Source organism: Amblyraja radiata, chromosome 23 (genome assembly GCF_010909765.2).
Source record: "Amblyraja radiata isolate CabotCenter1 chromosome 23, sAmbRad1.1.pri, whole genome shotgun sequence".
Lineage (NCBI taxonomy): Eukaryota > Metazoa > Chordata > Chondrichthyes > Rajiformes > Rajidae > Amblyraja > Amblyraja radiata.
Window position 1 is genome coordinate 3,878,422 of NC_045978.1, and position 25,065 is coordinate 3,903,486.

Consider the following 25,065-nt stretch of genomic DNA (forward strand, 5'->3'; position numbering starts at 1 on the left):
AGGTAAAAGATTTAATAGATATCTGAGGGGTAACTTTTTCATACAAAGGGTGGTGGGTGTATGGATCAAGATACCAGAGGAGGTAGTTGAGGCTGGGACTATCCCGTTGTTTAAGAAACAGTTAGACAGGTACATGGATAGGACAGGTTTGGAGGGATATGTACCAAGCGCAGGCAAGTGGGACTAAGTGTAGCTGGGACATGTTGGCCAGTGTGGGCGAGTTGGGCCGAAGGGCCTGTTATCACTCTATGAATCTATGACTCAAAGCTTATTGATTATTGTATAGCAAAATGATTATGCTCTCTCCACTTCAAATCAAAAGGACTTCTCAGAAGGTGAAACCTTCTCCGAAAGGCTCAAATTACATCGCACTGTGTCATTTAGACTTCTTCACCAAAATATCTCAGTTTGGTCAATAAAATATAATTCGATCTCCAATTCAATGTTTCCATGTTGAATCTGTCAATCAATTAAAAAATATAATCCGGCTTTCTCCTGCATCACCTTGGATCAAATATGAATGGCGTAAATCCATGGTGAAACGTTTAAATGTAACATGGACGGAAGCAAATTGTCTTCTAGGTAATAATATCGCTGGTACTGTGTCAGTGCTTTATAATCTCCCCATCCTCACAAAAAAACAGAGGTCACAGCCGCAGAATAAAAGGACGTTCCTTTAGGAAGGAGATGAGGAGGAATTTCCTTAGTCAGAGGGTGGTGAATCTGTGGAATTCATTGCCACAGACGGCTGTGGAGGCCAAGTCAGTGGATATCTTTAAGGCGGAGATAGACAGACTCTTGACTAGTCCGGGTGTCAGGGGTTATGGGGAGGAGGCAGGAGAATGGGGTTGAGGAGGAAAGTTAGATCAGCCATGATGGAATGGCGGAGTAGAGTCGACGGGGCGTGTAAGTAGGGTGGGCAACCTTTTCTGCATTGGGGCCAGGACCCATGTTTGCGAGAGGATGGCGGGCCACATCTATCGCCATAGTTAATAAATTGGTTGTAGCGCCCAGCTCGCCTGCGTGCCCCGAGACTAGCTGTAGTTCCCAGGTTGCCTGCATGTCCTGAGACTAGCTGTAGTTCCCAGCTCGCCTGTGTGCCACGAGACTGGCTACAGTTCCCAGGTCGCGGAAACGAATTGAAAAGAAATGCGCCTGCTGGCCGGATGATTTTGGGTTACGGGCCGGAACTGGCCCCTGGGCCGTAGGTTGCCAATCTCCGCCCTAGAGTCCTGTAATAAAGTGCTCTCTGCCGCCATCAGATGTACACGCACGGCTCTGCTGCAGTTCACTGATACTTTCGTAATAGTTTTCCGTCTGTCCCTCTGCGGCACGGTTCAATGCTCTGTTCGCACCGACTGCAATAACGATTCTCTTCCATTTCAGATCAATCGCTTCGTAACCCGGATCTGCCATTTCCTCATCCTGGCTCTTCTCCTGTAGTTTCACCGGCCACCTCCTTTCCTTCACCGGGGTGTGACAGGGTTTCTCGCCCAGGATCTGGCTGCCAGTGTGCCAGTGTGGGCTCTTAATCGATTCGTAATCAGGCTCCTCTTCGTTGATATTCCCTGTCGACCGGGAGTAGAGCTTTGGAATGTCTTTGCGATGACCCATATTTAGCGGTGATGGCGTCCCCTTCCTGAAGGCTTTCTTTGCCACCTTGGAGTACATTCCTGCAATCTGCAAGAGAATACGTGTGTTAAGTAGCGTAGACAGATTTCGAGGAAGGTGATAAACAAGAAGTGAAAAGGTCGGCGCAGTAACGCAGCAGGTAGTGCTGCTGCCTCACGGTTCGGATCGGTTCAGTTTCCTGGCCACACACTCATCTCCCTGCTACCTTCAGGTAGAAGGTACAGGAGCCTGAAGACTGCAACAACCAGGTTCAGGAATAGCTACTTCCCCACAGCCATCAGGCTATTAAACCTGGCTCGGACAAAACTCTGATTATTAATAACCCATTTTCTGTTATTTGCACTTTATCAGTTTATTTATTCATGTGTGTATATATTTATATCATGGTATATGGACACATTTATCTGTTTTGTAGTCAATGCCTACTATGTTCTGTGTGCTGAAGCAAAGCAAGAATTTCATTGTCCTATACAGGGACACATGACAATAAACTCACTTGACTTGACTAGTGTCCCGTGTACCAAGGTACAGTGAAAAGCTTTTGTCAGCGGAAAGACAACACGTGATTACAATCGAGCCATTCACAGTGTTCACAGCTCCAGAGACCCGGGTTCGATCCTGGCCTCAGGCGCAGTCTCTTTGTGGAATTTGCACGTTATCCCTGTGACCACGGGGGTTTTCTCCAGGTGCTCGGGTTTCCTCCCTACATGTTTTTAATAATGTACACTTTCTGAATAGCTCTTTACTGAAGTGGAAAATGATATGTTATCCTCTCTTGCACCTATTTTCTATTGTTCTATGGGTTATTGATAGGGGACGATCAGCCATGATCACAATGAATGGCGGTGCTGGCTCGAAGGACCGAATGGCCTCCTCCTCCACCTATTTTCTATGTCTCCATGTTTCTTCTTATTATACCTTCAATTTACAGTAAATGACTGGAAGCTGCAACTGAAGAAGGGTCTCGGCCCGAAACGTCACCTATTCCTTCGCTCCATAGACACTGCCTCACCCGCTGAGTTTCTCCAGCAGTTTTGTCTACCTTTGATTTCTCCAGCATCTGCAGTTCTTTCCTAAACAGGAATCTGCAACTCTCTCTTTCTCTGTTTACCAAATGCATAGATTACCAGTTAAAGTATCCGGGACGTTTAAATAAGTTTTGTCTGCACAATTTCACAGTATCATCTCGAAAATAATCTGCCCCTTTTATTAATAGCATTGAGGCTATTAAGACTCCATGGGCTACTGGAACATGGAACAGCACAGCGCAGGAACAGGCCCTTCGGCCCACAATGTCTGTGCTGAAACTGATGTCAAAGCCATATCAGCCTGCACATAATCCGTATCCCTCCCTTCCCTGCATATCCTTGATCCGATGCAAAAGTCTCTTAAATGCCACTATTGTGTCTGGTGTGCACCACCACCCCTGGCAGCACATTCCCCGCATTCACCACCCTCTGTGTAAGAAAAACAGTTTCACATTGCCTTTAAACTTTGGCCATCTTACTTCAAAACAATGCCCTCTATCTAGTATCTAGTGCCAAAACACTCCACTGCGGCAAGCCTCAACGACTTCCGCCCAGTTGCACTTACCCCCATCATCACCAAGTGCTTCGAGAGGCTGGTCCTGGCACACCTCAAAAGCTGCCTACCCCCCACACTGGATCAGTTTGCCTACCGCAAGAACAGGAGTACGGAGGATGCCATCTCAACGGCACTTCACTCCGCCCTCTCCCACCTCGACAATAGAGACACTTACGTAAGAATGCTGTTCATCGATTACAGCTCAGCATTCAACACCATTATACCATCTAAACTGATGACCAAACTCGGTAACCTGGGCATCGACCCCTCCCTCTGCAACTGGACACTGGACTTTCTAACCAACAGACCCCAGTCTGTTAGTTTAGACAAGCACACCTCTTCAACCCTCACCCTGAACACCGGCGTTCCACAGGGCTGTGTGCTGAGCCCCCTCCTCTACTCCCTCTTCACCTATGACTGCACACCTGTACATGGTACTAACACCATCATCAAGTATGCAGATGATACAACGGTGATTGGCCTCATCAGCAACAACGATGAGTCGGCCTACAGGGAGGAGGTCTAGTACTTAGCAGCATGGTGCGCTGACAACAACCTGGCCCTTAACTCCAAGAAGACCAAGGAGCTCATTGTAGACTTCAGGAAGTCCAGGGGCGGCACGCACACCCCCATCCACATTAACGGGACGGAGGTGGAACGCGTTTCTAGCTTCAGGTTCCTGGGAGTCAACATCTCCGATGACCTCTCTTGGACCCACAATACCTCAACTCTGATCAAGAAGGCTCACCAGCGTCTCTTCTTCCTGAGGAGACTGAAGAAGGTCCATCTGTCTCCTCAGATCCTGGTGAACTTCTACCGCTGCACCATCGAGAGCATCCTTACCAACTGCATCACAGGATGGTATGGCAACTGCTCTGTCTCCGACCGGAAGGCATTGCAGAGGGTGGTGAAAATTGCCCAACGCATCACCGGTTCCTCGCTCCCCTCCACTGAGTCTGTCCAAAGCAAGCGTTGTCTGCGGAGGGCACTCAGCATCGCCAAGGACTGCTCTCACCCCAACCATGGACTGTTTACCCTCCTACCATCCGGGAGGCGCTACAGGTCTCTCCGTTGCCGAACCAGCAGGTCCAGGAACAGCTTCTTCCCGGCGGCTGTCACTCTACTCAACATCGTACCTCGGTGACTGCCAATCACCCCACCCACCCCCCCCGGACACTCCTCCCACAGGAAAAACACTATGTCTGTATATATGCTAATGTAAATATTTATTCAAATCATATGCTATGTCGCTCTTCCAGGGAGATGCTAAATGCATTTCGTTGTCTCTGTACTGTACACGGACAATGACAATTAAAGTTGAATCTGAATCTGAATCTGAATCTGTATGTGGTAGATCCCTGCTCGGTAAAAGGTTCTGATTGTCTACCCTATCTGGGCCTCTCATAAATGTATCTACTTCACTCAGGTCTCCCCTCAACCCAAACAGCAACAGTATCAGAGTATCAGCTAACAACACGGTTCTCATTTCCCCAGTAATATCCCTCTTTAGTTTTCCTAGGGGAAAATATTTTGGCTCTAGTTTTAAAAGTATATATTTTAGAACAAAGATAAGCTTCCAGAAGCAAATCAAGTAATTTGAATGTCCATTTGCTGTTATTAAAGCGAGCACAAATTATTTAAAAGCTCCACTTGTTTGGCATGAATTAGTTCAACTAAAACTTACTGAGCGCAGGAAACACTCAATGTTGATAAAAGATTCAAATCAAGTAATTGGATCAATAACTGACCACTTCAGTGGAAAGATTAAAAAATAAAGCACAAGTTGGAAATATGAAGAAATTCTACAAATATTGGAAACACTGAATTGTGTTCAGTTCTGGACACCGTGTATAAGAAAAATGTCGTCAAGCTGGAAAGGGTATAGAGAAGATATACGAGGATGTTGCCAGGACTAGAGGGTCTGAGCTACAGACAGAGGTTGAGTAGGCTGGGACTCTATTCCTTGGAGCGCAGGAGGATGAGGGATGATCTTATAGAGGAATAGATCGGGTAAATACACAGAGTCTCTTGCCCAGAGTAGGTGAATCGATGACCAGGGGACATAGGTTTCAGGTGAAGGGGAAAAGATTTAATGGGAATCTGAGGGGTAACTTTATCACACAAAGGGTGGTGGGTGTATGGAACGAGCTGCCAGAGGAGGTAGTTGAGGCAGGGACTGTCCCAACATTTAAGAAGCAGTTAGACAGGTACATGGATAGAGGTACCTTGAGGTACCAAGGTCTAGCGGAAGCTCAGAGGGGATAGAGCCTTTTCTGTTGCTGCTCCGGCACTCTGGAACACCTTGCCGCTGCACATCAGACAGGCCCCCTCACTGTCCATCTTCAAATCCTCCCTAAAAACACATTTTTATTCTTTGGCTTTCGACACTGGCTGAGGCATTGCTCCTGTTCTTAGTGCTTTTAATGTCTTTTAATTTTTAGTGTGTTTTTTATAGTCCTTCGTTTAACGGTTTTTAATGGTTTTTAATTGTTTGTAATAGCTTTTTGTCCATGAGTTCTCATGTACAGCACTTTGTGGCAACTGCAGTTGTTTAAAGTGCTTTATAAATAAAGTTATTATTAAATAAAGTTATTATTATAGGACAGGTTTGGAGGGATATGGACCAAATGCAAGCAGGTGGGACTAGGGTAGCTGGGACATGTTGGCTGGTGTGGGCTAGTTGGGCCAAAGGGCCTGTTTCCACGCTGTATCAGTCTATGACTCTATGACTAACATACAACAAACAAATCGGCATTTGTGAAGAGAAATTCCCGGCCTACAAACTGGGTTTGTGCAGCAATCACAGTTGTAATGTGGAATTCTCTACCTACGATCTGCCGATGACATTTTTTAGTTTTTAGAGATACAACGAGGAAACAGGCCTTTCAGCCTATGCCGACCAGCGATCCCTGTACATTAACACTATCCTATGCACAAGGGACAATTTACAATTTTTACTGAAGCCAATTAACCTACAAACATGTACGTCCTTGGAGTGTGGGAGGAAACCAGAGAAAACCCACGCAGGTCGCGGGGAGAACGTAGAAACTCCGTACAGACAGCACCCGTGGTCAGGATCGGACCCGGGTCTCCGGCGCTGTGAGGCAGCAACTCTACCGCTGCGCCAACGTGCGGCCCCAAGATTCCATTGTTTCTTTAAAAAAGTACTAAGTCTGAAGAAGGGTCCCGACCGGAAACGTTACCTATCCATGTTCTGCAGGGATCCATGTTCTGCATAGGCTGGGGCTTTATTCTTTGGGGCTGAAGGATGAACTTATTGAGGTGTACAAGCTCTTGAGAGGCATGGATAAGTGAACACTCACTGTCTTTAACCAGGGTAGAGGATTCTACAACTAGAGGCTTAAGGTGAGAGAGGAGAGATTTAACAGGGACCATAGCTGCAATCTTTTCCACACAGAGGGGCATCTGTACCTGGGATCAGCTGCTAGAAGAAGCAAGAGAAATGGATAAAATTCCAACTTTTGAAAGACGTTCGGATATATGGACAAGATGGGCCGAAGGGCCTGTGTCATCAGGCAACGACTGAGCCACCCTATTAGCAACTAGAGAGTGGTCCTGAGCTACCATCTACCTCATTGAAGACCCTCAGACTATCTTTAATCGGACTTTACCTTGCACTAAACGCTATTCCCTTTATCCTGAATCTGTACACTGTGGACAGCTCGATGGTGATCATGTATAGTCTTTCCTCTAACTGGTTAGCCCGCAACAATAAAAACTTTTCCCTGGACCTCGGTACACATGACAATAATAAAGAAACCGAAATGACTCTGACAGTATTGGGACTTAGACAAAGATACGGACCCATTAAGGTGCTTTTGTACCATAGAATTCTATAATATTTAGATAATTATGTTATGTTAGGCTGAAAGTTTTATCTTTCGAATACTTGGTTATTTGGCTCAGCTCAGCTCAACTAATCTTATCGGTGAAATTGTTGTCCAGAACACTGAAATTGTTTCTGCGGCTCAAATATCCTGCCAACAGTGGCTTCCTTCCAGGGGAACATTTCCTCTTTCATCGCCTACTCCACCATTCAATCATGGCTGACCTATCCCTCCCTCCTAACCCCATTCTCCTGCCTTCTCCCCATAACCCCTGACTCCCGTACTAATCAAGAATCTATCTACCTCTGACGAGTATATCCAATGACTTGTGGCCTCTACAGCCTTCTGTGCATAGAATTCCACAGATTCACCACCCTCTGACTAATGAAATTCCTCCTCATCTCCTTCCTAAAAGGACGTCCTTTAATTGTGAAATAAATAAATGACAAATGATAAATATATTGTTGCGATGATAGTCGAGGTTTAGACAATGGACAATAGGTGCAGGAGTAGGCCATTCGGCCCTTTGAGCCAGCATCGCCATTTAATATGATCATGGCTGATCATCCCCAATCAGTACCCCGTTCCTGCCTTCTCCCCATATCCCCATGACTCTGCTATTTTTAAGAGCCCTATCTAGCTCTCTCTTGAAAGCATCCAGAGAACCGGCCTCCACCACCCTCTGAGGCAGAGAATTCCACAGACTCACAACTCTCTGTGAGAAAAAGTGTTTCCTCGTCTCTGTTCTAAATGGCATTTACTCCTTATTCTTCAACTGTGGCCCTGGTTCTGGACTCCCCCAACATCGGAAACATGTTTCCTGCCCCTAGCGTGTCCAAGCCCTTAACAATCTTATATGTTTCAATGAGATATCCTCTCGTCCTTCTAAACTCCAGAGTGTACAACCCCAGCTGCTCCATTCTCTCAGCATATGACAGTCCCGGCAGTTTAGGGAAGATTTGAATGTCACCAACCTCTGCATCAGTCATTGAATGAAGCTTCTCATGGGATTTACTGACAAACTTGTTTTCTCCCTGTAATAAGGATAACATTATTATAATGACAGTAAAACGTAACATTGTTTTTATATCTACACTTGCTGAAAAAAATCTATTTATTTCGTTCATTGTCATTCAATTTATTGGTTCATTTTCAATGAGTCTCCTGTTTCAATGATGTGGTGTTTTTGGTTCATGGTTTGTAGAACCATCGAAGAGTACAGCACCAGAACAGGCCCTTCAGCCCACAATGTCTGTGTTGAACACGACACGGGAGAAAAGGAGGAAGAGGGGCAAAGTTATTCGCCTTCCATCACAGTGGGGAATGTGAGGTCGCTGAAAACCAAGATGGACGTGCTGCCCGCGCTGGTGGGGACTCGGAGGGAAGGCCGCGGTCTCGGTGTTTGCGGGGATATCGCGCCATGAGTCCAGTGTGAGCGCGGACGGCTTTCTGACTGTTCGGGCGGACAGGTACCTCGGTACACGGGACAATAAAGGACCATTGAATCATTTACCATCTCTTACAGTATCTACATACGCATGAACCATATCCCTCCATTCCCAGCAAGTCCATGTGTCCATCCTAAAGGGCCTGTCCCACTGTACGAGCTAATTCAAGAGTTCTCCCGAGTTTCCCCCAAATCGAACTCGGAGAATTACAGTAATGGCCGCTCGTAGGTACTCGGGGCTCTCGTGGACATTTTTCAACATGTTGAAAAATCTTCACAAGTCTTCCCGAGCTTACTGCGTTTCTCAAGTACCTGCTGTTAGTGTTACGAGCCGCTAAGAGACGTCCCGAACTCCGACGTACCCGCTACGTACATTCTACGTGCTTACCACGAGTTTGATTTTTTTTTAAACTCGGGAGAGCACTTGAATGACCTCGTACAGTGGGAGAGGCCCTTTAAGCCTCTTAAACATCACTATTGTATCTGCCTCCACCTCCATATCCTGCAGCATGTTCCAGGTGCGGACCAGGTGGGCCGAAGGGCCTGTTTCCGCGCTGTATCTCTGAACTAAACTACACTAAATTAAACTGCCATTGCTAACCCAAGGAGAGCATTGAAGGACCAATAACTTAAACTCAGCATCAATCTCATATAATTTCAATTGAATGACAGCGATTTACTGTGATCTCATCCTGAGGTTATGAGATTAGTTGAGCTGGGAGAAACTTTTCAATTTCTCTATGACCGGATCAGAAACTTGCTCTCGCCTCTTCACTCTTCCTGAAGCCATCCCGACGTGCTGGACTCAACCAAGGGTTTTATTGTCACATGTCCCACACAGAACAATGACATTCTTACTTGTAGCAGCACAACACAATATGTAAACATAGTACTCTGTAAATAATGTAATAAACAAAAAGATCAGTATATCTATGCATGTATATATAGATATATAGTGTGTATGTGTATATATGTATGTGTATATGTACTGTGTAATACACATAGGCTTGACATATAGGCACAAAGGGACATATATATACATGCACACATACAGTATATACACACACACACACATATACAAATATATATACACACACATATTTATACATAAGATGTATACATACACATATTTCTACATAGATGTATACACACATACGTATATATGCGCACACACTTCTGGTTGATTACTGCACAAACACCTCATAAGTGGTTATCTTGCGCAGGTCGGAGTGAGTAGAGATTAAATTTTGAATCATATTTTGTATGTATGTGTGTATGCACACATAAATATACACACACACACATACACAAACACATATATGTACAGTATGTTTGCACATGTATGTGTATATGTACATGTGTACATACACACACATATATACACACACATATGTATGTCCGCACACATGTATGCGTTTATATATATGTGTGCATACACACATACACACATATGTATATGCACACACACACACACACACACACACACACACACACACACACACACACACACACACACACACACACACACACACACACACACACACACACACACACACACACACACACACACACACACACACAAACCCAGTGGCCCCAGGTCTATGTAGTTTGGAGCTTATTTGAGGTTGTGGGGTTTATTAGGCGGATGGCTTTGGGGACCACGGTTCTCCACAATTTGTTCCAGCTGTTGTTTTATCTCTGCAAACAAACTCACTCCTAAATTTCCCTTTCACAATCCTGATCTCACTTCTTGGCTCGGCGAGTAGTTTGCTTTTTGACACTCAGACCCTTCAAAGCGTTCGGAAGAGCCAACTGGCAAAGAGAATTAACTTCATAAAGTTTTACACAAATTTTAAAACAGTAAATAAAAAGTTATTAAGACATCCTCCCCCAACCACCTGACTTCGGGGAGTTGCGGGGAAGATAAAGTCCGTACAGTTGAATGTTTTTGGCAATCCATCGCAGCAAACCTTGCCTTTTCAGCTGAGTAAACAACGTAACAATCCACACTCCCACTTGGACAACACATACAGAAGACCAGGAGATATCGGAGCTGAATTAGGCCATTCGGCCCATCGTGTCTGTCCTGCCATTCAATCATGGCTGATCTATTTTTTCCCTCTCAAAACCCGTTCTCCTGCCTTTCCCCCGTAGTCTTTGAGGCCCTTACGAGTCATGAACCTATCAATGTCCATTTATAAAATACACCGTGACTTTGCCTCCACAGCCACCTGTGGCAATGAATCCCGCAGATTCACCACCCTCTGACTAAAGAAACTCCTCCTCATGTTTAGTTAACATTTGGAGTTACCCTGCACACACAAGGGATAATTGTTACAAGTTTCCCTTAAGGAGGAAACACATGTGATCACAGGGAGAACAATAGACAATAGACAATAGGTGCAGGAGTAGGCCATTCGGCCCTTCGAGCCAGCACCGCCATTCAACGGGATCATGGCTGATCATCCCCGATCAGTACCCCGTTCCTGCCTTCTCCCCATATGCCCTGACTCCGCTATCTTTAAGAGCCCTATCTAGCTCTCTCTTGAAAGTATCCAGAGAACCGGCCTCCACTGCCCTCTGAGGCAGAGAATTCCACAGACTCACCACTCTTTGGAAAAAGTGTTTCCTCGTCTCCGCTCTAAATCCGTTAAATTCTAAATCTAAATGGCTTACCTCTTATTCTTAAACCGTGGAACGCACAAACTTCACACAGCCAGCACCCAAGGTCAGGATCGAACCCGGGTCTCTGGCACTGCAAGGCAGCATCTTTACCGCTGTGCTATTGTGTTTAGAAACATAGAAAACAGGTGGAGGCAGCAGCGGCATTCAATATGATCGTGGCTGATCATCCAAAATCAGTACCCCGTTCCTGCTTTTTCCCCATATCCCTTGATTCCGTTAGCCCTAAGACCTAAGATCAATGGTGTTTTATCATGAATGTTTTATTATTATTAATGTTTAGTGTTTTCTGAGTCATTCGTAACTGTCACGGTATGCCATGTTGTTACTTGTGGGCGGAGCACCAAAGCAAATTCCTTGTATGTGAATACTTGGCCAATAAACTTACTTAAGGGCCTGTCCCACGAGCATGCGACTCCATGCGGCAAGCGCGACCTAACCAGAAGCGGGGGGCCGCGCGGAGGTCGAGTGAGTGACATGAAGTGCGAGCGAAGTCCGCGGGAAGTTCGAGCGTGACGTACAGCGTCGAGGCGGCTGCGGGCCGGCAGGCCGTTGCCGCGCAGAATTTTTGAACACGGTCAGTTTTTCGGAGCCCCGCGTGATGTCGGGACCAGCTCCGCACAACTCCATACGGCTCCGGCGATCGAAGTGGGACCGGCCCCGCGAGGCCGTACGGCTCAAGCGACCACATTAGGTAGCGCTTGCCGCATGGAGTCGCTTAGATCGCACTTGCCGCATGAAGTCGCATGCTCGTGGGACAGGCCCTTTACTCACTTACTCTATCTAACTCTATCTTGAATACATAATATGTCGATTATCATGCATTAAAAAATAATTAGGACTACAGAAAAATAAAAGTTGCAATTATTTCTGCGTTAGGTATGATTGAAGTGATGCTACACTTATTTATTGGAGCGAGAATTAGTTGCATTTTGGATGAACAAGGTCTGACGGATGGGAATAATTATAACAGAGTACTTGGTTTGAATGAGACATTCTCTGTAGCACATCTGGATCTTAACCTTTGGCACAGTAACTGGCATCTCTGCCAAATTATATTTGATATGTCTTGATTAATTGGTGGTTTTTTGAAGAAAATCTTTTTTACATTAGCTGTGATTTTATATGCATGCGACGATCCAAACTAAACCTTTGCTTCAAGGTAATCTAATTTTGGCTTAATTCATGAATGAAACAATGCAACAATTTAAATGAACATTGCATCTTTAATGCGGTAAAACGTCGCAAGACGCCTCGGGTGTGGATGAAGGCCAATTAGACTACAAACCCGCAAGTCTGTGGGCGTGGGAGGAAACCGGAGCTCAGGGAGGAAACTGATGCAGTCGCAGGGAGATCGTGCAAACTCTACACAGACAGCTCCCGAGGTCAGGATCGAACCTGGGACTCTGACACCGTGAGGCAGCGGCTCTATCCACTGCGCCACAGCGCCACCTGTGCATGGATGTATTCCATGCACTGTCCGTATCACCGACATGTTCGCAAGGGCAGGAAGAATGTAGGAGTATTTCATCCATGAGGGGGCGGAGTAATAGGCGTGGAATTTAAAACTATTGATGAAAACAAAAAGCAAAACGAGAAACATGAAATGCAATAGCATTATGTCCCTCACTAAATTTCCATTCTGAGAGAAATACTTTGGATACCAGGCGAGATAAGTTGAGGCTCCAGGAAATGCAAGAGCTGGAACCAAAGACAAAGTGCTGGAGGAACTCAACGGGTCAGGTGACATCTGTGGAGACAGTAGACAATAGACAACAGGTGCAGGAGTAGGCCATTCGGCCCTTCGAGCCAGCACCGCCATTCAATGTGATCATGTCTGATCATCCCCAATCAGTACCCTGTTCCTGCCTTCTCCCCTGACTCCACTATCTTTAAGAGCCCTATCTAGCTCGCTCTTGAAAGTATCCAGAGAACCGGCCTCCACTGCCCTCTGAGGCAGAGAATTCCACAGACTCACAACTCTCTGTGTGAAAAAGTGTTTCCTCATCTCCGTTCTAAATGGCTTGCCCCTTATTCTCAAACTGTGGCCCCTGGTTCTGGACTCCCCCAACATCGGGAACATGGAGGGAATGGATGGAAGATGTTTTGGCTCAAAACCCTCCTTCTGACCACAGCCAAGTTGAATTTGGTTTCAAATATTTGATCAAATGGAACATATTTGTTTTCAGTTTATAATTTCTTTGAATATAAACGCTTGAACTCTTTAACGCAGTTAATAGTTCGAGAACCGGGTGGCACGGTGGCGCAGCGGAAGAGTTGCTGCCTCACAGCGTCAGAGACCCGGGTTCGATCCCGACTACGGGTGCTGCCTGTACGCAGTTTGTACGTTCTCCCCGTGACCTGCGCGGGTTTTCTCTGGGATCTCCCGTTTCCTCCCACACCCCAAATACGTGCAGGCTTGTCGGTTAATTGTCTTGATGTAAGTGTAAATTATCCCTGGTGTGTGTAGGGTAGTGTTAATGGATGGGGATCGCTGGTCGGCACAGACTCGGTGGGCCGAAGGGCCTGTTTCCGTGCTGTATCTCTAAACCAAAGCTATGTACAAAAATAACGCATTCTTATAGGATACAAAATGGCAGCATCTCTGGAGAACATGGATAGGTGACGATTTGGGTTTGAAGAAGGGTCCACACTCTATCCATATTCCCCAGAGATGCTGCCTGACCCGCTGAGTTACTCCAGCACTCTGTGTCTTTTTGCGTAATAACCAGCACCTGCGGTTCCTTGCGCCTACACGCAATCCTGTAGGATGTGAATGGTTGAATAATATCAGGTTACTATTCGGAAAATGTAGCCTTGCCCCGCCAACTACAGACATGTTGCGTATTATTTTATTGTCTAACAATGAAACTACACCTTAGCATAATAAACCGAAGATAACATCTCGAGGGAAGAAAGACCTGTTACCTATTTGTGAACTGCACATTGCTGAAACTGCAATGTTTCAACGTGCAGGGACAAGACACATTCACTTTTCACTCTCATAAATCATACAATTACCAGTCGGTCTTACACACCCTAAGCTAGCTCAGCTTCATGGCATCCTTTACAATCTGGCCTTTCCTTTACACAAGACATCACTTCCATCCGACCAACTACTGGAGCGTGGTCCTGAGCTACTATCCACCTCATTGTATACAAAGCCCTCAACGGGCCTTACCCCACCTACATCAAAAGTCTGCTTACCCCACCACACCACCTCCAGGTCCCTCAGATCGGCCGACTTGGGGTTACTGAACATCCTGCGGTCTAGGCATAAGCTCAGGGGCGACCGTGCCTTTGCAGTTGCAGCTCCTAGACTGTGGAACAGCATCCCCCTTCCCATCAGAACTGCCCCCTCCATCGACTCCTTTAAGTCGAGACCTAAAACTCATCTCTACTCCCAAGCCTTTCTTGACGTCCTCTGAGTGAGGGCTACATGTATGTAGTGATGTTTGTATTTAGTCTATGAACCAATGTTGTATAACGCTAGTACCTCCACCAATGTAAGGCACTTTGGCCAACGAGAGTTGTTTTTTAAATGTGCTATAGAAATAAAAGTGACTTGACTTGACTTGATTGGAGACCCTCGGACTATCTTTGATCAGACTTTACTGGATTTGATCTTGCACTCAACATTATTGATGTTATTCCCTTTACCATGTTTCTGTACACTGTGGATAGCTCGCTTGTCACAATCAAATAAGATCAAATAGAACAAGTTGTCCTACAACTTTAGGCTGTGCACGGCTTACTCAAGAAGAAGAAGAAGCTCGCTTGTATTGTCTTTCCACTGACTGGTTAGCACGCAACTCGGTACAAGTGACGATGATCTTAACGCAAGTTGCTCCCAAAGCAAACATAGGGACAAATTAGGGAGAGGGGACTCCCTTGGTCACTTCCACCATTTGATTAGGTCATGGCAGCACAGTGCCGCAGCGGCAGAGTTGCTGCTTTACAGCGCCAGAGACCAAGGTTCGATCCTGACCTGGGGGTGCTGTCTATGTGGAGTGTGCACGTTTTCCCAGTGACCACGTGGGTTTCCTCCAGGTGCTCCGGTTTCCCACCACATCCCAAAATCACGCGGGGTTGGAGGTTAATCAGCCTCTGTAACAGAAATTGTGCCTTAGGGTGTCGGGAGCGGATGAGAAAGTGGGATACTGGTGTGGGTGATCGACGGTTGGCGTGAACTCGATGGGCCAAAGGGCCTGATTCCGTGCTGCATATCTGAACTCTCAATTATCAAAATGGGTAAATGGGACAATAAAATTAAAAACTGGAAAAAGAACATGACTGTACATACAGTGAATCAAAGTGACAAATAGCACAAAGGCTTCGTGTTGTCTGTTGAATCAAGTTCAAAATGATCATTTTATGTTTCATCATAGTCTGGGTGTCTACCTTGACATTATTGGTGTACACTTGTTCCTCCGTTTGACTCCCACAGGCCGTTCTCCCCATTGAATTCATGACATCTGGGTCGGTTATTGATCGCTGTCTGCCTTGCATCCTCCAGTTGAAATTCTGGAATATAAAATAAATTAAAGGTCGCTGCCGAGATCTAATTGCCGCTTTAATCAAACAAAACTCATCATCCCAAATCTGTCTAATTTGAAAGAAAAGACACAAAGTGCTGGTGCGACTCGGGTCAGGGAGCATCCCTGGAGAACATGGACAGGTGACGTTTCAGAGCGGGGAACCTTCTTCAGACTCCCGAAGAATTCAGACGTCCTCAGTCTGAAGAAGGGTCCCGACCCGAAACGTCACCTATTCATGCTGGAGAAACTCAGTGGGTGCGGCAGCATCTATGAAGCGAAGGAAATAAGCAACGTTTCGGCCTGAAACGTTGCCTATTTCCTAAAACGGTTCCTATTCGGCCCGAAATGTTGCCTATACACACTAGGGACAATTTGGACATACACCAAGCCAATTAACCTACAAACCTGTAAGTCTCTGGAGTGCGGGAGGAAACCAAAGATCTCGGAGAAAACACACACGGTCACAGGGAGAAGGTATAAACTGCGTGCAGACAGCACCCGTAGTCGGGATTGAACCCGGGCCTCCGGCGCTGCAAGTGCGGTCAGGCGGCAACTACCGCTGCGCCTCCGTGGCCGTTACTGTGCATTTACATTTAGAGATACAGCACGGAAACAGGGCCTTTGGCCCACCGAGTCCACGCCGACCAGCCATCCACGTACACTAGTTCATCCCCTACACTCTAGGGACATTTTATAATTTACAGAAGCTAATTCACCTACAAACCTGTAGGTTGTATGTCTTTGGAATGTGGGAGGAGACCGGTGCACCTGGAGAAAACCCATGTGGTCACAGGGAGAAGGTGCAAACTCTGACGTCTTAGGTCAGGACCTTGTGCAGACTGACCCCAGAGTCTCATGATACTAAACCATCATGCTTTTGTACACTCATTAACTGAACATTTAATTAAATGGTTTAATTCAGCAAGAAATAATTCACTTTTCAATATTTTTGTAAAAAGTGCTCCGTATTAATTTGTAGTCAAGATGAAAGCTTCAAAAGAAGAATACAGTGTTGGGGGTTACGGGGGAGAAGGCAGGAGAATGGGGTTGGGAGGGAGAGGTAGATCAGCCATGATTGAATGGCGGAGTAGACCCGATGGGCAGAATGGCCTAATTCTGCTCCTAGCGCTTATGAACTAATGAACATACCTCTGCCTGTGAAAAATCGGCATAATTTTCCGTAATTCTTGACTCTTCTCCACAGATTCTTGACCCAGGTACCAACACGCAACCATTCTTTATATCTCTTCTGAATGGTTTTTCTTGCCGATTTAGATTATTTTCCTTCTTCTTTGCCTTCCGAATGGAGGCATACTCTGGTGAGTCCATGTTGGCCGCCGGTTCCTTCGAACCTTGCTGTGTTCGAGTTGGCGCGGCCCATTCTCGTCCGTTCGGCCCGTATCTGTGATTGGACTGGCGCTCAATGGCAACGGGCTCATAATTGGATCCAACGCTCTCGTACAAGGAGTCTTCGACGGCGCTCTGTGGACGAGTGTATTTCGTGACCTGGGGGCGGGCGAAGTGCGTATCGTGCACCTTTCTCGAATGAACCAGCTTCCCTCCAGTGTAGTTGCTTCCAGGAGCATTCGGCAGTTCCCTGAGCTGAGGAACCCTGCAGTTTTCGGAGAACTCCTCTGAGAGCTCGGTCCCCGATTGTCGGAGACAATCCACGCTCGCCGGCCAGCTTCTCAGTCCATCTGCGGAGAAAGAGAATCATTTCACCCCAGGATAGACACCAAATACTGAAGTAACTCAACGGGACAGGCAACATCTCTGGATAAGAAGGAATGGGTGCAGTTTGGGATCGAGACCCTTCTTCAGACTCATTTAACCTCTGCCGCTTGGAACGCAAAACCAAAGAGCATTTTCTTGCGCAATTCTTTCAGGGAAAGAAAAAAACACACTATGCCAGTGTATACACTATCTACACAGCTTTAACTGCACTAATCTGCATTTCCAGTAACTAGGCAGGAACGGGGTACTGATTGGGGATGATCAGCCATGATCACACTGAATGGCGGTGCTGGCTCGAAGGGCCAAATGGCCTACTCCTGCACCTAATGTCTATTATCTATTGTCTATAAGCATCTAGAAGGTCATAGAGTCATCCAGTGTGGAAACAGGCCATTCAGCCCAACTTGCCCCATCTACACCTATCTGTATGTGGCCCATATCCCTCCAACCCCGCCCTATCCATGCACTTGTCTAAATGGTTTTTAAACATTGTGATAATACCTCATTTACCCCCTCCGCCACCTCATTCTTCACACACCCCACCCTTCGTGTAAAGAAGATGCCCCACAGGTTCCAATTAAATCTGTCCCCCCCTCACCTTAAACCTATGTCCTCTGGTTCTCGATTCCCCTACCCTGAATAAAAGACTCTGTGTGCTCGCCCAATCTACTCCTCTCATGATCTTATACACCTCTATAAGATCACCCCTCATCCTCCTGAGCTCCAGGGAATAGAGTCCTAGCTCAAACGCTCCGTATAGCTCACGGATGGTGCGTGGTGATGTAGGCAGTGACGCGTGGTCGCGCGCAGCGCCCCAGGATTTTGGGATGTTCAAAATCTTCGCGCTCCATCTGCGTGACGCGCAAATGATGCCAAGTGGGTCAGGCCCTTAAGTGCTCATGTATAGTGATACGTGTACTGGACTGTATACAAAAATGAGCATCAATGTGCTTCGGCACATCTGACAAGTAAAGTACCATACCATACCATACCATACCATACCATAGGATGTGCTGGCTCTGGAGAGGGTCCAAAGGAGGTTTACAAGAATGATCCCAGGAATGAGTGGGTTAGCATATGATGAGCGTTTGACTGCTCTGAAGATAGCGGAGTCAGGGGATATGGGGAGAAGGCAGGAACGGGGTACTGATTGTGGTTGATCAGCCATGATCGCATTGAAGGGCGGTGCTGGCTTGAAGGGCCGAATGGCCTACTCCTGCACCTATTGTGTATTGTCTATTGTCACTGGGCCTGTACTCGCTGGAATTTAGAAGAATGAGGGGGGGGGGGGGGGGGACCACATGGAAACTTACCAAATAGTGAAAGGCTTGGATAGAGTGGATGTGGAGAGGATGTTACCACCAGTGGGAGAGTCTAGGACTAGAGGCCACGGCTTCAGAATTAAAGGACGTTTCTTTAGGAAGGAGATGAGGAGGAATTTCTTTAGTCAGAGGGTGGTGAATCTGTGGAATTCTTTAACCACAGACGGCTGTAGAGGCCAAGTCAGTGGATATTTCTACGGCAGAGATGGATAGATTCTTGATTAGTACAGGTGTCATGGATTATGGGGAGAAGGCAGGAGAATGGGGTTGAGAGGGAGAGATAGATCAGCCACGATCGAATAGCAGAGCAGACTTGATGGGACGAATGACCTGATTCTGCTCCTATCACTTATGACCTTACCATTCTGTTTGTAGCAATGCTAGAAAAAGTGCCCTTTATAAACTGTGAAATTTAATGAATATCTTTTACTTACTATCGCCACTGCTGAACATTCTGTTGGGATCACGAACTCCGGCTTCAGGTAGACTAACGGGTCGAAGTTGTGGTGTGGAACCTACGGACTGAAGACAAAAGCTAAACCAGTTAAACGTATACTTGGTCCAATTAATGTTGAGTAGTCTGAGTAAGGGTTCCGACCCAAAACATCACCTATTCCTTTTTCTCCACAGATGCTGCCTGACCCGCTGAGTTACTCCAGCACTTTGTATAAACCATCACCTGCAGTTCCTTCCTGCACCAGTTGATGTTTCACGCATTGCCATTTTAATTCAGTATTTCATTTCTGGAAATGTGATATTAAAAATATCCTCAAAACTTTAACAGTGAAAAGTAAATTCTTTCCTAACCAGCTGTTTATTGAGACTTGCATGTGACCCATTTTAGAAAGTCCCACGATGCGAGTTCCCCCAAGAGCTCTCCCGAAAAAAAAAATAATCAAACTCGTGGTATTCTACGAACTCCTACAATCTTCCACGTTTTTTTCATCACGAGTATTTTTTTACTCCTGAAGTTCTTTCAACTGTGAAAAATGTCCACGAGTAAATAAATACTTGTGATGAAAAAAAAAGTTAATTTTTACTCGTAGCAACTCATGAACATACTTGTGGAAGTTCATAGGATTTCGTAGAATACCACGAGTTTGAAAAAAAATTTAAACTCGGGAGAGCTTTTGGGTGAACTCGCATCGTGGGAGAGGCCCTTAAGGGTTAGCAAGTCGGATTTGCACAATGCCTTATACTCAGAGTCTATTACCCGGAGTAGGGGGGATCAAGAACCAGAGGGTAGAGGGTTGTGAGAGGGGAAGAATTTCGTAAGAATCTGAGGGGCAATTTCTCAAACAAAAATGGAAGTAAGCATGCAGGTACAGCAGGCAGTGTAGACAGCCAATGGCATGTTGCCCTTCATAACAAGAGGAGTTGAGTATAGGAGCAAAGAGGTCCTTCTGCAGCAAAGGGGGTACCAAACTACTGTTGTGTTGTGTCTTTTAAAAAAAAATTATCTCACTAATATGTAATTACTGATTCTGTTCTATTCTGTTTTGTAGTGTTTTTGCACAATCCGCAGGCATTGCCACTTTCATTTCACTGCACATCTCGTATGCGTATGTGACAAATAAACTTGACTTGACTTGCAGTTGTACAGGGCCCTAGTGAGACCACACCTGGAGTATTGTGTGCAGTTTTGGTCCCCAAATTTGAGGAAGGACATTCTTGCTATTGAGGGAGTGCAGCGTAGGTTCACAAGGTTAATTCCCGGGATGGCTGGACTGTCATATGCTGAGAGAATGGAGCGGCTGGGCTTGTACACTCTGGAAATAAGAAGTACGAGAGTGGATCTTATTGAAACATATAAGATTATAAAGGGTTTGGACACGCTGGAAGCAGGAAATATTGGGGGAGTCCAGAATGTTCCCGATGTTAGGGGAGTCCAGAACCAGGGGCCACAGTTTAAGAATAAGGGGTAAGCCATTTAGAATGGAGATGAGGAAACACTTTTTCACACAGAGAGTTGTGAGTCTGTGGAATTCTCTGCCTCAGAGGGTGGTGGAGGCAGATTCTCTGGATACTTTCAAGATAGGGCTCTTGAAGATAGCGGAGTCAGGGGATATGGGGAGAAGGCAGGAACGGGGTACTGATTGTGAATGATCAGCCATGATCACATTGAATGGCGGTGCTGGGCCGAATGGCCTACTGCACCTATTGTCTATTGTCAAATGGGGGTGGGTGTATGGAACAAGCTGCCAGAGGAGGTAGTTGAGGCAGGGACTATCACAATGTTTAAAAGACCTCTGGACAGGTAGATGGACAAGAAAGGTTTAGGGAGATGTGTAGGAAGGAACTGCAGATGCTGATTTACACCGAAGATAGGCACAACATGCTGGAGTAACTCAGCGGGACAGGCAGCATCTCTGGAGAGAAGAATGGGTGAAGTTTCGGGGTCGAGGCCCTTCTTCAGATTCTGAAGAAGGGTCTCGACCCCGAACGTTGAGAGAGATATGGGCCCAATGCAAGCAGGTGGGACCAGTGTAAATAGGGCTGCTCGGTTGGCATGGGCAAGTTGGGCCGAAGGGCCTGTTTGCAATGCTGCCTAAGACATCTCGCTCGCTGCAATCCATCTTGGAGCTGCTACAAAGGCTGCTTCATGGTGAGCAGATGGAGCCCTTGGAAGGCTGAGCTAAAGATGCCCAATTTCTCTTGCGGCTGCAGTTAAAGAACTTACCAAACCAACCAGCTTCACACCATCCCTCCTGGATTTCTCTTCTTTATTGTTTCTGCCACAAAAACACCAGATCATTGGGTTATATCAAGACATGGAGAGTGATACGTGACAATATATGTAACTTGAACTTGAACGACACAAAATGCTGGAGCAACTCAGCGGGTGAGGCAACATCTCTGGAGAGAAGGAATGGGCGACGTTTCGGGTCCTCGAAAATAGGTGCAGGAGTAGGCCATTCGGCCCTTCAAGCCAGCACCGCCATTCATTGTGATGATGCTGATTGTGATTCATTTGTGATCGTGGCTGGATTTGGAATTATTCATTACAATCACTGCAATCTATTAAATCTTCATTTTAACAGCAGTATTTCTCCCTTTATCCTGTATCTGCACACTGTGGATGGTTCGATTGTAATCATGTATAGTCTTCTTGTTGACTGGATATCACGCTAAATAACAAGCTTTTCTCTGTACCTCCGTACACCTGACAATAACAAATGAAGCGTGCTTTTAGCTTTTGGAGATACAGCGTGGGAACAGGCCCTTCGGCCCACCGAGTCCATGCCAACCATCGATCACCCGTACACTAGTTCTATCCTACGCACAGGGGACAATTCACAGAAGCCACTTAACCTGCGTACCCGCACGTCGCTGGGATGTGGCTGGAGGCCAGAGCACCAGGAGAAAACCCACGTGGTCACAGAGAGAATGTACTAATTCCATACAGACAGCACCTGTAGTCAGCATTGAACCCGGCCCTCTGGTGCTATGAGACAGCAAATCTAACGCCGTATCACTGTGACGCCCAACTAAACCAAATTATTTAAACTAACTAACTTTAACGATTTAAACAAAACTATTGTTTTTCACTGCACCAAAGTGCCTCGGTACATGTGACAATAAACTAAACTGCATTCAATTGACAAATTGATAAAAGGCAAAGGTTTAAGAGGCTGCATTTGACTCCAGTGCAGTATTTGCACTTTTCCTGTGTGCATCTTTCTCCCTTGTATAAGTAGACTATTTATTTACTTTCAAAAGTGCAGACACTGATACCAAACTGCGGCCTGCACCAACTTGCCCGGCAATCACTCGCCCTTTTTTAGTTTAGTCCAGTTGAGAGATACGGTGCGGAGACAGGCCCTTCGGCCCACCGGGTCCGCGCCGACCAGCGATCCCCGCACATTAACACTATCCTCCACACACTAGGGACAATTTTCACATTTGCACCAAGCCAATTCACCTACAAACCTGTACGTCTTTGGAGTGTGGGAGGAAACCGAAGATCTCGGAGAAAACCCACGCAGGTCACGGGGAGAACGTACAAACTCCGTACAGACAGCACCCGTAGTCGGGATCGAATCCGGATGTCCGGCGCTGCATTCGCTGTAAGGCAGCGACTCTACCCGCTGCACCAACATGCCGTAGTAATGCAAGAGGTTCAAATGCAACTGGGGCATAAGTGTGAACTTGCCGTTTGAAACATTGAAACAAACACCCGCATTTACATCTTTGACTTTAATTTTTTTAAGTAATTGACACCACATATATTGTTTGTGGTTGAAAGTGTTTCCTGTGCCATATCTGCCCTTTGCATATTTCCTTGCAATGCAGGAAGATATTTACATCCAGTCTACATCAGATCACAGTGCAATTAATTTAGTTTAGTTTAGTTTAGAGCTGCAGCGCGGAAACAGGCCCTTCAGCCCACCGCGTCCACGCCGACCAGCGATCCCCGCACACTAGCACTATCCGACACACTAGGGACAATTTACAGAAGTCAGTTAGCCTACAAATCTCTACGTCTATGGAGTGTGGGAGGAGACCGGAGCACCCGGAGTAAACCCGCGCAGGTCACAGGGAGAATGTGCAAACTCCGTACAGACAGCACCCGTAGTCAGGATCGAACCCGGGTCTCTGGCGCTGCAAGGCAGCAACTCTACCGCTGCGCCACCGTGCCACACTGAGTTTCCCTGTAACATATTTCCCAACATTGTCACTAATTCAATGGACAATAGGTGCAGGAGTAGGCCATTCGGCCCTTCGAGCCAGCACCACCATTCACTGTGATCATGGCTGATCATCCCCAATCAGTACCCTGTTCCTGCCTTCTCCCCACATCCCTTGATTCCGCTATCTTTAAGAGCTCTATCTAACTCTCTCTTGAAAGAATCCAGAGAATTGGCCTCCACTGCCTTCTGAGGCAGAGAATTCCACAGACTCACAACTCCCTGGGTGCTGACTAAATCCTCTGAGATTTTACCCCCTACCAACATGAGGGACAATTACAGACACCAAATAACAGCTCAGGGGGCCTGGATTGCACCTTGGGTATAGGCCCTACGTACTTGGAGTTTGTTTTCCCTGACTGCGTGAACTTCCCTTGGATATTCCTATATCTGCGACTCCTTCCCAAGGTTGTGCTGGGAAGTTAATTGGCCGCTCTAGTTGACTCCTGGTGAAGGTTAATGGGGGTGGGGGGGCAGGAAGGGTATCAAACGGTGATTCTTTTTATACTTGTATGGAACCATCTGTCGGAGGAGGCATTCGAGGCAGGTACAATCGCAACGTTTAAGAGACATTTGGACAGGTACATGGATTGCTGCGGTATTCCAGCTTGTTGTGTCTATCTTCGGTACACGGGTAGAATTAGTTTAGAGAGTTATGGGCCAAGCGCGGACAGGTTGGACTAGTGTAGATGGGGCATGTTGGTCGGTGTGGGCAAGTTGGGTTGAAGGGTCTTTTTTCCCCACACTATATGACTCTAAGACTGTCCCTGTAGTTAATACCCATTAATCTAGACATTATTCTGGTGGACCTGCCCTGCATCCTCTCCAGAGCCTCTGCACCCTTCCTGCAATGGGGGCGACCAGAACCAAGAGTCTCCTCGTTGGATTGCAACCTTGTCGTGGTCGGGGAGCTTGTGTGTCTCAGTGACCCCTAGACTGAGCTACACCAGCGGGAGACTCGTCTCCTGTTAGGGTCTCCCATGCTGGACAGGTCGAAGGGTAGAGGTGAGACGAGGAGCGATCCACTGGTCCTCCAGGTTGGAGGTTGAGCACAGGGCCAACAACCCTGTCTCGTAAAACACATATGTTACGGAAACAGCTACTGAAGGAATCGGCACTACTGAGTGGAGGACCTTGGTTGCTGCCCTACATGCCGGGAGGCATAATAGGCAGTACGTAACGTACGTACGTAAGAACCAAGAGTATTTCCTGTCGGAAGGAACTGCAGATGCTGTTTTACAACGAAGAGGGACACAAACGTCCGGGTGTAATTCAGTGTGTCAGGCGGCATCTTTGGAGAAAAGACGTGACGTTTTGGGTTGAGACCTTCTTCAGACTGAGAATCAGGAAACCAGGGGCAGGATAATGTCCAAAGAACAAATGAATGGCTTTGTACTTTTGCAAACCTCCAGTTCCCCTTCTCCCTTGTCTCCCAGTCTGAAGAACGAATGAAGGCTTTATTGTCATGTGTGACAAGTCACAGTGAGATTATTATTTGGTGTACCTTGACAAGGTAAGCAAATAGTCGCCCATGAAGGGTGTTTACATAGTTACAAATCCCCCCCCCCCCCACCATCAGTTCTCCCATTG

General features: G+C 46.5%; 1 protein-coding gene across 1 annotated transcript in view; it reads right to left on the minus strand.

Annotated features, from left to right (window-relative positions):
• Nucleotides 1-698: 698 nt before the first annotated feature.
• Nucleotides 699-25,065, minus strand: part of LOC116986161 — a 48,461-nt gene continuing 24,094 nt past the window's right edge. Inside the window, exons 3-8 of the mRNA XM_033041387.1 lie at nucleotides 21,468-21,519; nucleotides 19,222-19,309; nucleotides 16,881-17,428; nucleotides 15,595-15,717; nucleotides 8,039-8,098; nucleotides 699-1,680 (exon numbers count right to left, since the gene is read on the minus strand). Coding sequence (XP_032897278.1) covers nucleotides 1,225-1,680; nucleotides 8,039-8,098; nucleotides 15,595-15,717; nucleotides 16,881-17,428; nucleotides 19,222-19,309; nucleotides 21,468-21,519 — 1,327 coding nt within the window. The 3' untranslated portion in view covers nucleotides 699-1,224. The remainder of the gene's footprint in view (nucleotides 1,681-8,038; nucleotides 8,099-15,594; nucleotides 15,718-16,880; nucleotides 17,429-19,221; nucleotides 19,310-21,467; nucleotides 21,520-25,065) is intronic.